The 15,107-nt window shown below is 46.9% G+C and overlaps 1 protein-coding gene across 4 annotated transcripts in view; it reads left to right on the top strand.

Moving 5' to 3' along the window:
- Positions 1–15,032, top strand: part of CLSTN1 (calsyntenin 1) — an 86,396-nt gene extending 71,364 nt beyond the window's left edge. For 2 of the 4 annotated variants that reach the window (XM_031962905.1, XM_031962906.1), the window contains 10 exons: positions 388–509; positions 3,299–3,461; positions 8,411–8,562; positions 8,867–9,015; positions 9,397–9,623; positions 11,294–11,464; positions 11,823–11,971; positions 12,527–12,662; positions 12,770–12,954; positions 13,140–13,340. In XM_031962905.1, coding sequence (XP_031818765.1) covers positions 388–509; positions 3,299–3,461; positions 8,411–8,562; positions 8,867–9,015; positions 9,397–9,623; positions 11,294–11,464; positions 11,823–11,971; positions 12,527–12,662; positions 12,770–12,954; positions 13,140–13,340 — 1,655 coding nt within the window. Of the gene's footprint in view, positions 1–387; positions 510–3,298; positions 3,462–7,076; positions 7,140–8,410; positions 8,563–8,866; positions 9,016–9,396; positions 9,624–11,293; positions 11,465–11,822; positions 11,972–12,526; positions 12,663–12,769; positions 12,955–13,139 lie in introns of all 4 variants that reach the window. The other 2 variants (XM_031962903.1, XM_031962904.1) reach the window with 2 other exon arrangements.
- Positions 15,033–15,107: the final 75 nt, after the last annotated feature.

Below are 15,107 nucleotides of genomic sequence, written 5' to 3' on the forward strand. Positions count from 1 at the left end.
TCATAGACACTTTGTGGTTGTTCTTAAAGGACATTGCTCATGCTCAGTTTTCCTTTTTGTATATTAGTCAACAATAAAGACCTGCTCTATTTATTTGCTCTTAAACATTCTATAATTTAAAGGGTCAAATGTGTGATCTGAAGACCACCCCAGGCCACTGGGAAATATTTGACCAAATAAAGTAATATACAACAAACAAAATGACATCAGTATTTGACCTGTCAGGTGGTTGCTGAGAGGCCCATTTCTGTTTGACACCCCTGTTTGTAGTCATACATGCAGTTATTCTTGCAGGAGAAAGAGCATTTTAAAAGTCAACTTGAAGAACTGTCTTCTTTTCTGTATTGAATATTAAAAGTAATGCATATTACTTAAAACTTTTTATAGATATGAACCGGCATCATTATTCCCTCTATGTACATAATTGCCGACTGGTTTTTCTCTTCCGTCAAGACCCTTCAGAGGAGAAGAATTATAAACCTGCTGAATTCCACTGGAAATTAAACCAGGTGATTCTTTGCTATTTGTTTTTGTTCACTGAGTCCTGTGATTGTAGTTAGCTTATATTCCATTCTTGTTCAGCCTTTAAAAATTTTCAGACCCTATAAAGTACCTTACAAACTTATCTTTATTCCTTCTGTTGTCTGTCTTATCAGTGAAGTTCCAGATGACTTTTCTGATCTCCCAAGTTGTTAGTGTCTAATCCCTCCTCCAGCCCTTTAAAAAACTTGTGTTTACTTACATATTTCATATATTATCATCTCAGGTCTCAAGGAGATTATAATCTACTTCTAGGAAGTAGATGTTTCATTTTCATGCTCTTATCTCCAGTCCTTAGGACAGTGCAGGACACAAATTCAGCAAATGCTTATTGACTCAACATAAGTCTGTTCTGGTAAGCATACTAGGCTATTTGAATACTCCCTTATTGTTGGATATTTAGGATATATTTGGAACCATTGAATTATTGGATCAACAGGAATAAATATTTTTATAACTTTTACTGTGAATCATCATATCATCTCATTCTACACGTTCACAGCTCTAACAGTAGTGGATTAAAGTGCTTACTTTTTCTCTAAGATCCCTCCAGGATTGAGTTTTATTGTTTATTATTATTATTATTTTACCAAGTTAATGGGTGTAAAGTGGTACCTCACATTTTATTTTGTGTTCAATTATTGAGGTTGGGGGTTTTCTAATAACTTTATGGTTTGTGCTGGTTCTTTTGAAAAGTGTTTATAACTTTTGACCATTTTGTACTTTGCAAGTTCACTGTACCTTCCTTCCTGCTTCCCTTTCTTCTTTCTCCTCATATATTTTAGACCCCAAGTTTTTTTTTTTGTTAAGTTTGCCCTATTTTCTAATGTTTTTAATTTTGACTGAAAGTGTTATAACAACTTTATATGTTGAAATTAATTTAAATATAAAGAATTACTAAATAAGGTTAGTTGTAGTGCTGCCTAATATTAAGTTTCTAATAAGTATTTGACTTAAAAAGATGGCCCACAAAATTGCAGAGAGAGGAGAATTCTACCAGGTGAATGACTGGAGAGGGCACTGGTTCTTTCCTGGGATTCTGGATGCTCTTCTCTTTGTATTTCTTATTTTACATTAAACATGTGGTCATGATCTTGGGCTTTGTAGTAAATGTAGGTCAGAGTAGGTACCAAGAGAGCAGATTAAGGCCTACTCAGTTCCTTGACCCTCAACATCAAGTTTTTCTGCCATATTTATAGCATCTGTGTTTCATAAAAATGATATTAGTATGAGGAAGTTAATGTCATTTAAATTAAGAAGCCCTCTTGCTTCTAGATAGTCTCCCTTTGCTGTTAGAGCTGATTCAAAGTTGGGTTGTGGGTTGCTCATCTAATATCTTTATAAACATAAATCAGCTATTTTGGCTGAACCCTATTTTAAATCCATGGTATTTGTTATACATTTAAATACTAAGTTAGTAGTATAATAGATATTTATTGAACATATATGGTTCCTGCTTTTAAAGAGAGTAGATGTAAAATAATAGGGATTTGCTTTGAAATAGAAATATTAAGGAACTGCTCTTTTTCTTCAAAGGGAAAATTTTTTCTATTATTTTAATGATAGATTTTTTGGAAGTTAGAGGGTTTCTCTCTTTAAAGATCTCCAAAAGCTATTTCTTCACTTGCTCTGTGACAGAGATGGGACACCTCTGGCCCTTGGCTTGTTTGTTCCATGACCACTAGCTTTGATCCAGAGAGAAATTCCAAGAAATAATGTTCACATAAATGCTTGTAGTTGCTGTGGAGCGCAACATGACTCTTGGTTCTAGTAGTTGTCCCTCAGAACCCAGAAAATGAGGAGGCTGCTTCTGCTAGTTTTTCTCCCATGGAATGCATCTTGTGTGTGCCTTTGTGGGTGTCTTCCCCTGTCTCTTAGTGTGTTGGAGGAGTCTGCTTCTAGCCAGCATTCTGAGGTTTTCTGTCATTACTCTGTATTTTTAGGTTGCTAGCAACCTAAAAATAAATTCAACATTTTCTCGTCCTTCAAGCCTTAACCTTGTTGCCTCAGTGCTTCACTGTGCCTTATGCCTAGCTGTGAAGGCCTTTAAATGTCAAAAAAAGAGGAGTTTATATTTAAATCGGGAGTAATGAGAGCCATTGAGCAGGAGAGTGACCCAAAGGTTAGACTTACTCTTTTAAGAAAATCATTCTGGTCACTTTAAGAGAAAACAAGGCAGGAAGTCCAAAGTACCTTAGATGGCTGGAGTTGTCCAGCTAAGGAGTGAGAAAGCTTTCAGCTAAGTGGCCCCTTGAGTGTCCTGGACATGAGAAAATGCACTTGTCATCCATTCAGCAAGACCTGGCAAACAGTTAGCTAGCTGGAGGGGTGGGAAGTGAGGCAGGAGGGGGGAAGTGAGGCAGGAGGGGGGAAGTGAGGCGGGAGGATGACTTGAGGGTTGCAGATCTGTAACTGGAGTGTTGAGGTACCCTGGGCAGAAAGGAGGTTTAGAAAGGGGGGCGGTCTCAGCAGAAGAGAGCTCAGCTTTGGATGGGCTGTTGGTGCTGCCCCTGGGACAGCTGGTTCGGTGTATCCAGTAGGGACTTGGTGGCCTTGGGTTAGCGCTCAGACCACCCAGCTGTCCAGTGCTGTCTTTTCTCAAACCTTTCCTGATCGACTGCTCTTGGACGGTGCTGACTTGTTCATTTTTGCGCCTCTTCTTTGTCTCCCATTTTATCGGCGTCTTCTAGATTAATGTACTTGGACAAAGGAATGTGTAGACTATCCCATATTCTGTATTCTTTCTTTTGTCTCTCAGGTGTGCGACAAGGAATGGCATCATTACGTTCTCAATGTGGAATTCCCCAGTGTGACTCTGTATGTCGATGGTGTTTCCTATGATCCCTTTCCAGTGACTGAAGATTACCCTCTTCACCCTTCCAAGATAGAAACTCAGCTGGTGGTCGGAGCATGTTGGCAAGGTAATGTAGGCCACCCACCTTCTTGTGAATTGATTGGAAGAAGACATTCAATTACCATGGTGGCTGGTGGACCGCTTTCTCTCTTGTGACTTGCCATCTTTTATGCCCCCTTTTCAGGGTGACTGTCTCTGCCGTGGCATTGTGCCAGGGGCAACAGAGTGCCTTACTTTCATGTGTAGTGCATCTTCTTTTATAAAACAATAGCCCTCCTTTTAAGTATATGGGTCCTAAAAGGAAAAGTTGCCAAAAAGCAATTACAGGCACCCAATAAAGAGGTAGATGGCAAACTTCGATCATCTCATGCAACCAATGGAGCTTTGTCAAGGATTATTCTGTTAGGAGAGAACCCCTCCCTGGCTGGTGTCCCAGGTCTTGTGCACTGGATAACACTGTAGGTAAAGGTGGGTTTGTAGGGACTTCATTGGGGAAGGGCGTTCTCTTCTAAAGAAGTGCTAAGCACTTAACTTATTATGTAAGAAGCAGCTTCTTACAGGAACAGTAAAACTTGAGAGAGATTTAACAGACATTTCAGAAAGGGCAGTATGGACTGGGAGGCCTGAAACATTGATCTCCAGAAATTTAATGGATTTGGAAGTTAGAAATGGGTATAATGTCAATGGGGGCAGCTAGGTGATGCAGGGAATAGAGGGCAACTCCTGGAGCCTTTTTTTCCTGAGTTCAGATCTGGCCTCAGACACTTCTTAGCTGTGACAAATCACTTCACCCTGTTTACCTCAGTTTCCTCATCTGTCAAATGAGCTGGAAAAGAAAATGGCAAACCACTTGAGTATCTCTGCCAAAAAAAAAAACAAAACCCAACTGGGATCACAAAGAGTCAGAAATGACTTAATAAAAATGATTGTCAACTGCAAGTTTCATTATTCAGCAAGTGTGATCTGAACATTTCCCTTTAAGAACCCTTTGTCCTGGGTTAGAAATGCATGAAAGCTCTAATCCCCAGATCAGGTTTTGTCCAAATTTGGATTTGACTAATTAATCTTTCTTATGATGGTCATAAGTTAGGAAGAGCAAGAAATACACAGCTGTTAATTATAAGCAAGTGAGGCGTTTATAGCTTGTTCACAGTATTTCTTTTCAGGTGATTCACACTTTGCATTTTGGTGAGGCAAGTTATGAAGAACAGGAATGATGATGGAGATGCCAACATTATTTATAGTTTATAGAAAAAGCACTTTCTAGTCAAGTCTACTTTCCTCCTTCAAAAACATTTTTTAGATCTCTTCTCTAGTAGTCTGTAGGTGTTAAATCCCCACTCTGGGCACTGCCCATGTGTGTAGTGTAAGATTTCTTTGTTTTCACCAGGAGCAATAACCCAACACAAGAGGAGCCATCTCTGCTGGGAATGACCATTCAGTAGCCAAACAGTAATTAGTCACAAAGCCCCACCTCCAGCCATCCCTTCCAGAACACAGGAAAGTTTATTTATTCATCAAACTTCTTGCTGGGCAGGTCCCATGAGGGGCAAAGGGGGCAAAGTGAGACTGAGATCTCGGTTGCAGCAACCACCTGTAGTTGCAGTCCAGTGAGGGCTGCATTTATTGCCAATTTCCAGAAATACAATTTTGAGAATTCACTTAAAAATCTTGTGGCAAGGTTACAAAGTCTACTGCAGAGGTATTACTTTAAAATTTTATTGAGTTTTATTAGAACTCAGGGAGGCATGTTGAGATCTTAGGTAAAGGAGTTGGTCCTTTTCCCTGCTGCTTCTCTTTGTATTCTCCAGTGTGAACTGTATAAGACCAGGAAATGCTAGAAGTCAGCAGGTGCTTACTCAGCATGAACACTGGGCTTAGCCCTGAGGACACAGAGACCAAAGGGTTGCAAAAGGCAGCATGTACACATACAAACACATGATAAACAGTTGAAGTAAAAATCAAGGTTTTGGGGGGCAGGGACTGATGGGGTAGAGATGGAGATCAGCCACAGGACACAGCATGGAGCTGAGTTGGGAAAATTGTAAAGGCGTGATGGAATTTTCCAGTATTGATTTGCTTTCCAAGAGACCTCTCTCAAGGGGGGTTGCCCCTGTTCAGACCAGCGCTTCATTAAATCTGAATGTGAGCTAAATCCAGAAGTAGGCAGGAACACATAGCGTCTCAATAACTAAAGCTTCAGCGTCAGAAGTATCCAGTGAGATCTATAAATAACCCAGGCTTCAAGCAAGCACTTCATTTCTGCAGGAAAAAAAACCCAGCATAAACACTGAAGATGATATGATTTCACATTATGGAACTAGATCTTAGTGAGGAAATGGGGCCACCACAAAGAATTGCTTTTTATGAGCTTTAAACAAAGCTTTTCTCAACCACTCACTGAACACACTGGGGCTGTGGAACAAGGAGCAATCATAAGGTACGACTGGGCTGTCCTCCTGGCCCTCTGCTATGCTCGGATTATTTACTGAGTCAAGCAACATCATCCCTGGACTGGCCCTCACCTATGAGTCTTCCCACTGCCGTGCTGTGTGGTCATGATGGCCGGGGTCCTATGAAGCATGGGAAAGCTGGCAGAGCTTTTCACCAATGGCTCCTTTTTCCTCCAACAGCCCGGCAAGATAAGGAAACAGGCAGACACAAGGGAAGTGTTTTTTCCCAGAATCACACAGTCTGACTGGTGTCTGAGGCGGGATTTTACTTCAGGTCTTCCAGAGGAAAGGCCAACACCTGGTCATTGTGCCATCGAATCATCCCCTTTGAGAACTTGCCCCAGACGTTAGCTGGGAAAGAAAAGCTCTGGTGTTTCATAGGCAGAGTGTGTATTCAGCCAAGTCGGGGCTACTTTGACCCCAGATCCCTTCCCCTGAGGGGGAGTCCTGCGGAGGTCACCTGGGGGCCCTTCCCAGGCCTCTTGCAATTGTGTGGAAAGAGGTAATGGAGTCAGTGTATGATTGTGGGGCTGGGTTGGGGGCGCTTCCCCCTCTTTGCAGAGGTGTTGATTATATTGGCAAACGCATCAATCAGTTTTGCTGACCTGCTTTTCTTCTCTTTTTCTTCCTTGTCCTAAGATGTGGTACACTGGATGGGAAGAGGGATATGTTTAAAAAGGAAGTTGATGTGAAAAAAAGTTTTCAGTAAAAAACGTTAAAAGGTAGGGGAGGGGATGGTGGCGCTGCCTGTTTATCCAATGGGATAACATTGATCCCCAAGGGGCTTTCCTCCTCAGTAATCCAGATTGAAATGAACCCAGTTTGGCACGTAAGTTTGGAATAAGACCGGGAGTACGGTGAGGAGACATCATTACGGTGGAAGTCCTCTTGGGCTTGGTGCTCCACTGGCCCTGTCTGGGTGGCCATCGCTGAGTCATCCTGGGCAACTCATGGCCCTACAAGCCCTGTTTCTCTGATGTCCCTTGCTAAAAGGATTTACAAACTACTATATAAATCTCAGGGCATTAAGCCAAGGCGAGTTGTTCCGGGGCCTCACCCCCTGCCTCATTTGGAGCATCTGATAGTAGGGCACAAGTCCCCTGGGCTAAGAGGGACGGCATCTCTGTGGGACTGGGGGCGTTTGGGCAATGGGTCTGCTGCCCAGGGCCCAGTTGCAACATCCTAACCTGTTGGTCCTTCTCCGCTGTCTTTGTCTTGCTTTTCTACAGAGTATTCAGGAAATGAAAATGACAATGAGACTGAGACTGAGGCAGTGACTGTGAGCTCTGCAGGTTGCTGGAGTTTCTTTCCTACTGTTTTCTCAGATTTCCCTTTCAAAGACAAGACATCACCCATTCCATTATTTGCATGAAATATAAAAGTTGCATTTTGGCCCCAGATGCCATTTGAGCTGTTTCTGGGCTTGTCTCTGCATCCTGCTCCCAGCTTCTCTGGACTTTCCTTTTTGCCCTTTCACAGGTGCCCAGACTTCATTATGACCCCCGTGATGTGAGAGCAGAGGTTCATTAACACACAGCACTAATGGCAGCATCTTCCCATTGAGCTTTATCCATGTTCCTTTGCATGTGGCCTTCTGAAATCCCCAGGGACAGGTGCGGGGATCACCTCCTCCTTCCGAGGGGCCCAACCTTGAAGTAAAGCACAAAGCCACCCTCCAGGGTGGGCAGAGCTTGGTTTTGGTTCCCAGGTTTTTTGAGCACAATTCATTTCTTGATGTGTTTATCCTTGGAATTAAGTGATGAGCATAGAGCTTCCTTGGATGCTTGGATAACTGGCTCACTGTAGCCTGATCTGGAAATGAAGGATGTTTCTAAAAAACCTCTTTGTGGCTCCTGGCCCATTTCAGGATAAGCTCTCTTACCTCGGTTGGGACTTCTGGGACCTGGGGAATCTGATACATTTTATTCTGTGATCCTTTGTGTGTCCGGTCTCTGTTAGTCTGTCAGTTCCTTGCTGGCACCAGGAGTGTGGGTTAGCTCAGCTAAAAGGCATTTTGATCAGCCACTCTGAAATGTGGTTAGATGGTTTTGAAGGAGCGTGTTTGCTTTCCTCATCGTGGTTTGCTGAGGATATCCTAAATTAGTTTGTGTTCCCAGCGCCTGCAGTCACTGGAGTGGTTTGGGGAAAAGCAACAAAGGAGATTCACAGATACCTGTTAACAGAGTTAGGTGCCTTAGTACCTAACAAGCAAGTTCATTTCCATCCTGTTGCATCTTAAATCACTATTCAGAAAGCGAGGGCCGAATCTTCCGTGGGGAAAGGTGAGGGGGCTGCCTGGCCTTTGGAGAGAGCGGCTGAGGAGCCAGAAGGCTGCTTGCTTGTCCTCACCTTCCCATTCAGGGCTCCCTCCTTCTCCAGGTCATATGCATGGTCATAAGTTAATTTCTCCATTGTGCTTCTGTGTAACCGCCAAGCTAACAGAAATGGTTGTAAACTAACCTGCATGTCATCCATGCTCTGTCCTCCATCGGTAACACTGCAGTTCACCACAAAGGGAAGACAGGAGGGAAGTGTTAACTTCAACTTTCTCCCTTTCTCAAAGGTGGCGAGCTACACATGGCTCAATTTTTTCGAGGTAATCTGGCTGGCTTAATGATTCGTTCTGGGAAACTGGAAAACAAGAAGGTGATAGATTGTCTGTATACCTGCAAGGAAGGGCTCGATTTGCAAGTGACTGAGAGCAAAGGCATGAAGGTAAAGTTAGGGTGAGGATGGGGTAGTGTTCCTAGTGAGGCTGGGGGGAGAGGGATAGGGGGGCATGTTATTATTGAAAGAGATTTTTTTCATGGAAGTAGAATTTTTCATTGAAACTTTTCACATAAGCTTTCCTCATAGTTCTGTTTTTTCCTTCTAATTGTGTCCTCAAATGTTTTTTAGATTTTCTGGTGTGTCCACTCCTTTGCTCCCTTTCTCCCATAAACATTGACTGCTCTCTGCCCCTCCAGCTTCTTGGCATCCAGAACTCTCTTTACTTTATTTCTTCTCTTGAAATGACTAGATTCAAGCAAACCCCAGCCAGTCGGTGCTGACTTTGGAAGGAGATGACGTAGAACAGTTTGATAAGGCCATGCAGCACATTTCCTACCTGAATTCTCGACAGTTCCCCACACCGGGAATCCGCAGGCTCCAGATCACCAGCACCGTCAAGTAGGCCTTAATCTTTCCTCTCAGATCTTATCTTTGCATAGCAATTGGGGATGGGGGCGTGGAGATGAGCAGATAGGGGAGGTTATAGTAGGTTAAAAATGGGAAAGATAACTGGTCTTAGTGAAGAGTTTATAAAATTCCAAACAGGTTTTATGTTTGAGCGGTTCTCTTTGCAATAAAAGATAATCTGTCATATTCACACACACAGAAAAACAAATTCACCTGTAAAATGTTAGGATTTGAAGTCTAGAACTAAAGGATTGTGCAGTTACGATGCATTTGGCCCCTGAAAGAGGATGTGCTGCATTCCCCTAGAAATAGACATCAGTAACATTTCACAAGCTTGATTTTGCACTGACCCTGCCGGGTGGCTTACCACAGGTGCTTCAACGAAGAGGCTTGTATGTCAATCCCTCTGGTGGATGGCTACGTGATGGTCTTACAGCCAGAGGAGCCCAAAATCAGCTTGAGTGGTATTAACCATTTTGCTCGGGCAGCTTCAGAATTTGAAAGTGCTGAGGGAGTCTCCCTGTTCCCGGAGCTTCGAATCATCAGCACCATCACCCGGGAAGTAGAGCAGGACACCGATGGTGATGAGGATCCCACAGGTAACAGACTTGCCTTTAACTTTCTTTAACCTTCTCTGGTGGGAAACCCGCGGGAGCGACTTAGTTATTTTCACAATTCACCATACTGAATCGTGAACTTAGTTGTTTTCACTCCCACCTGCTTCTTCACACCCATCTCTTGGGGATGCCAGAGATCATAATAGTTATCTCTATGACTTTCAGTTAGTCAATGATAATAAGTATCTGCTATAGGTCAGGCAGACGGACACACAGAGGCAAAAAGATGGTCTGCTCTTAAGGAACTTACTCTAATGGGGGAGACAAAAAAAGCAAACAAATATATACTGACAAGATACCATCCGGGTAAATGGGAAATAATTAGCAGAGGGAAGGCATTGTTCTTGGGAACTGGAGAAGATTTCCTGAGGGAAATGGAATTTTGTTCTGATAAAAGGTAGTTGGGGCTTGAAGGGAGACAAGTGGTTAGATGAAGGGGGAGAGTATTCCAAGCTTGGGGGAAAGCCATAGAGAAAGCCCAGAAGCCAGAGATGGGGGGTCTTCTGTGGGAGAGCCAGGAGGCCCCCAAGCCTGAGGAAGCTCATGTCAGGGAGGACTCTGGATGCCATTTGTTATTTGCTCCTGGAAGTGATTGGGAGTCACTGGAGTTCATTGAGTTAGAAAAGTGATGGGATTGGACCTGTGTTGTAGGAAAATCATGTCGATGGCCAAATGGAGGGTGCGCCAGAGTAGGGAAAGATTGGGGTGGCCGGCCCCTCCAGCTGCTGTTGCAGTCATGGTGCAAGGGGATGAGAGTCTCTGCCCCAGGGTGGGGACTGTGTGTCTGGGGATGCTGCGAAGGTAAAGTCAGTAGGTGTCGGAAGAGAGTGAGCAGTCCCACCAGTCTCCTGAGAAGGCAGTGGTCCCCTTCCCAGTGACAGGGGAGAAGATAAGGCATTCCACTGGGGGCATGTTTAATTTGAGTTGTCTCTAGTCTGAGGTGACATTGGAGGTCAGCATAGAAGTTAGGGCTGGAGAACGAATGAGGACAAGGGCAGGAGAGAAGACGATCCAGGACAGAGTCTGAGGGACAGCTCCAGTGAGAGGAGGCGGATGTAGCAAAGGGGACAGAGAGGGAGCTGCCAGATGGATGGGAGAACCAGGATTGAGGGGGACCCCTGGGTTGGAGGCTGCAGAGAGGGCAAGAGGGAGGAGCCCTGGGCCAAGGCCTCTGGTGCTGGCCCTTCCGTCTCAGCCTCAGGAGCTTGGATGCATTGCCTGGTTTTAGGGTCTTTTCTGAAGTCAGACCCCACTGCTTTACCACAATGAGCCTGGAGAGAGAGGAAGGCAGGAGAAGGGTATTCTCTCAAATCAAGCATTTTAAGTGTTTCCCTTCAAGTTGTGCATGTCACCATATTTGCGCTTTCATCCAGTTCTTTATGCTTGAAGGTAGCAAGAAAAAGCCTTTGTGATTCCCCATGCACTGACGTGAGAGCCAAAGTCAAACCCTGGGCCCGGGCTTGGGGGGCTGGGAAGTTGGCCTGGTGTGCCGTGGGATCCCTTGCCTCCCAAGCAAACAGAGCATCCCCTTTATTTCGAATGTCTCTCCTTAAAGCTTCCTTTAATCAGGGATCTCCTCCAAGCTTTTCAGTCTTGCTCTGGTTGCCTCTTAGTGGTTTCTGGGGCCCTGTGGTCTATGTTCTCTCTTTTAGTCCAAGAGTCCTTGGTGTCTGAGGAAATCATGCACAATCTAGACACGTGTGAGATCACGGTGCTGGGAGAGGAGCTCAGTGCAGACCAGGAAAGTCTGGAGGTGGACATGGCTCGTCTGCAGCAGAAGGGCATCGAGACAAGCAGCTCCAACCTGGGCATCATCATCACAGGTGAGAGTGGGAGGTCCGGGAAGGTGACGGCGGTTTCCCTGCTAGCGGGAGCATCGCAGGTGTGGTGATGGTCGCACCGCCTTCTGCCTCCCTCTTCCCCTACTCGGGTGTTCTGTCGGGGTTCTATCCTGCTGCCGGGAGCTGAGGAAAGGCAGAAGTCTGTAGGGGACCCTCCTGTCAGGAGGAAGCCATGTCCAGGATTTACTGGGGGCCTGGCACTTGTAATAGGAGGCAAGGGCGTGGGCTGTGTGCTTGGGGCCGGCCACTTGGCCCGCGCTCCGGCCCCCTCCGAGGGGCCCCTTCGGTACGCCACCTTCCCAGTGGGCCTGGCTGTGAGGAGAAACTTTCCTACCCCCAGGTGTGGACACCATGGCCAGCTATGAGGAGGTGCTGCACCTTGTGCGCTACCGCAACTGGCACGCCTCCACCGCAGTGCTGGACAGGAAGTTCAAGCTGGTGTGCTCGGAGCTGAACGGACGCTATGTCAGCAACGAATTTAAGGTGGAGGTGCGTGTGGGGAAGGTGGCCGGAGCCGGCCCAGGGCTGTGTCCGGAGGCCATGTCCCAAGGCCGATGGCTGCATACTGTCCTTATGGGCCAGTGCGAGGGGGGTCTCACAGCTGCAGAATTCTATAGCTTTTGGAAGGATGCCTCTCTCGGGGAGGTCGAGCCTTTCTCCCTTTCTGTGGGCGATCTCAGGGAGAAGGAAGGGCGTCAGTGAGCCTGGGGACTTGATCTGGAGGTTCCTGGTGCTCTGGCATGTCAGGGGGTGAAATGCCCAGAGGAACATAACTGCATTTGCGTCTGAGCCCCCAGGCCAGCCCTCTTGCCCGTTCTGGAACACTGCAGCAGGTAACGGTTTCTGGCCAGGGACGTGGCCAGTTTCCTTCCCGGAGGGGCCGGGCTCTAGGGGCAGACAGCCCCAGGCAGGTGTCCCTGGTTTGAGAGAAAACAAAGTTGAGACAGGCTCCCGTGAGGGGAAGTCCAGGCTGTGGAGCCCGAGGTTCCGTTTCCTTCTCCCTGAGAAGCCCAGCTCTGGCAAAGCCCTGCTCTCTCCCCCCAGGTGAGCGTCATCCACACGGCCAACCCAGTGGAGCATGCGAACCACATTGCGGCCCAGCCTCAGTTTGTCCATCCCGTGCATCATTCCTTCGTCGATCTGTCTGGCCACAATCTGGCTAATCCCCACCCCTTTTCAGGTAATAGTATCCCCCCCCCCCCATGGAGCTTTGACCTGGTGACGGGGATATTCCTCTATCCTGGATGGGGTTTTAAACTTAAAACGGGGGCTTTTTCCTTCTCCTAGTTGTCCCCAGTACGGCAACTGTGGTGATTGTGGTGTGCGTCAGCTTCCTAGTTTTCATGATCATCCTGGGAGTGTTCCGGATCCGGGCTGCGCACCAGCGAACCATGCGGGACCAGGACACGGGCAAGGAGAACGAGATGGATTGGGATGACTCTGCCTTGACCATTACAGTGAACCCGATGGAGGTAGGTGGGGCAAGACCTCCTCCTCTGGGGCCTGAGGCTCTTCCTCCCCTACTCCTTTCAGCTTTGAGGGTAGATGGGCCATTTGTGGCTCAGGGCCTGTTTGTGGCTCAGGGCATGCCGCCCGGGGCCGTCCACAGGCCAGGGCCGGGCACAGGAGGCTGACCTGTGGGGTTTCTCTCCGTTAGACCTACGAGGACCAGCACAGCAGCGAAGAGGAGGAGGAGGAGGAGGAAGAGGAGGAGAGTGAGGATGGTGAGGAAGAAGACGACATAACTAGCGCAGAGTCGGAAAGCAGCGAGGAAGAGGAAGGGGAGCCCGAGGAAGACCAGCAGAATGTGAATAGACAGCAGCAGCTCGAGTGGGACGACTCTACCCTCAGCTATTGACGCTGCCCTTCCCTGTCCGGCCGCTTCCACTTGGAAAGAAGAGACTTCCGCTGTCGCCCCCTCCCCTGGTGTAAAAAATCCTTCGGCCAGTTGGACCCCTCCCCACTGACCCCGCTTGCTCCTGAGCGCGTAGGCCCCTCCTCCCCGCCGACCCCATCGGGTTGCTGGGTTTGCTCCACACTCCGCGAGGTCCTTTGTCCTTCGTCATCCCAGCTCGGCTTTCCTGACGTGCGCCCACTGTCCAGGCTTGGCTCTCCTCCTGCTCCTCCAGACGAGCTGCCATCGTCTGACTTGTTGACGAAGGGTAAAACATTGCTCATTCCCACCCGGTGGGAATTTTTTCCTTTTTTTAAAAAAAAGTTTTATTTTTTCCAAATTAATTAGTGCATGTGTAAAGTGGCAAGGAGAGGTAAAGTGTAGATGAACTTTTTGATATTTTGTAAATAAATTGCAATTCTGTTATGTCCTTTTTTGTGATAGTATAACCAGAGCCTGGTGGTGAAGGTGAGGGATGGGGCGGGAAGGAGGAAGGCTCCATCTGGTGCCCTGCAGGCCTTCCCTGGGAAACAGAGAGGAGGGGCCCATTTGCTCCTGTCACTGCCCTGCCTGAGGACAGTCTCAGGTTTGGCCCCAAGGCACTTCCAAGGGTAAATTGTTAGAAAGCGCTGCCTGGAGGCCCAGACCAACCACGTGGGTGCTAAGCCAAGAGCTTGGAGGGACCCCACCCCTCTTGACTTGAGGCTGCTCTGCTCACTGGGTGGGATATACGGACCTGCCAGAGTGATAAGAGGGGAGGGCAACCCCTGGAAGGATGGCCAGGAACAGCAGGGCCTCTCTACTCCCCCTCCCCCCCATTTCGGTGATGGGATGGGTGGGACATAGCTGGGATCGTCCCTTTATTTTACACACCCCTGCTAATCACCTGCAGTTTCTTGTACAGTAACATGGGCTCTTGTACTACTAGCCTCCTCTTTGTTTATTTTTCATAAATGTCTTTCCCCCTGCTGATGAAATTATAGAAATTATACAAACCAGTTGTGCATAAAATTGAACACGTGGTTCACAGACTCCAGGCAGCGAACTGAGGTCACCATTGATCAGAGCACAAACACTTGAACAAACAGCCGACAGGGCTGGCCCGCCCGGGTGTGAGCTTGTATGAATGGCCGACCTTGGCTCTGGGGACCCCAGTCCCATTTCTCCCCCCACCCTCCCCTTGATCCCTTGAAGGGTCTGCTCTCCAGGGCCTGGAGGAAAGAGCAAATGAACTTGTGGTGTTTGTTCATGTGACTATGGTGCCGACCTGTTGTTAGCAAAGGACCTGAGACCTGTACACACTTTTTTTTTTTAAGAAATTTAAATGTAAAATTTTAGATTTCTAAAATGGGGGGGTGGGAGGAATGATTTTGACTACTTTTCTGTGATAACATACCTGCTAGTTGGAAGTAAACTGGGGAACTTATGTCTAACAGTTGTCCTGTGTTCCTGTTGATGTGTAGATTTCTTCCTTCCATTTACTGTCACTGTAGCTGCTGTATTTAGACTCCAAGTGATAAAGAGTAAAGCATCCATACTGACAGGCAGCCTTCTGGGTAGCCCGTCTATAGCCGCAGTCCGCTCTTTTTTCAATGTGTATATTGGTGATAGGTCAGTTCGGAAAGACTATAAGCTACAATAAATTTCTGATTCTAAGCCTGGTGTGAGATTCTTTCTGTAGGGAATCGAGGGCACCCAACGAGAAACTCCCCCATGTGTCTTGAGCAGAAA

Source organism: Sarcophilus harrisii, chromosome 3 (assembly GCF_902635505.1).
Source record: "Sarcophilus harrisii chromosome 3, mSarHar1.11, whole genome shotgun sequence".
NCBI classification, from domain to species: domain Eukaryota; kingdom Metazoa; phylum Chordata; class Mammalia; order Dasyuromorphia; family Dasyuridae; genus Sarcophilus; species Sarcophilus harrisii.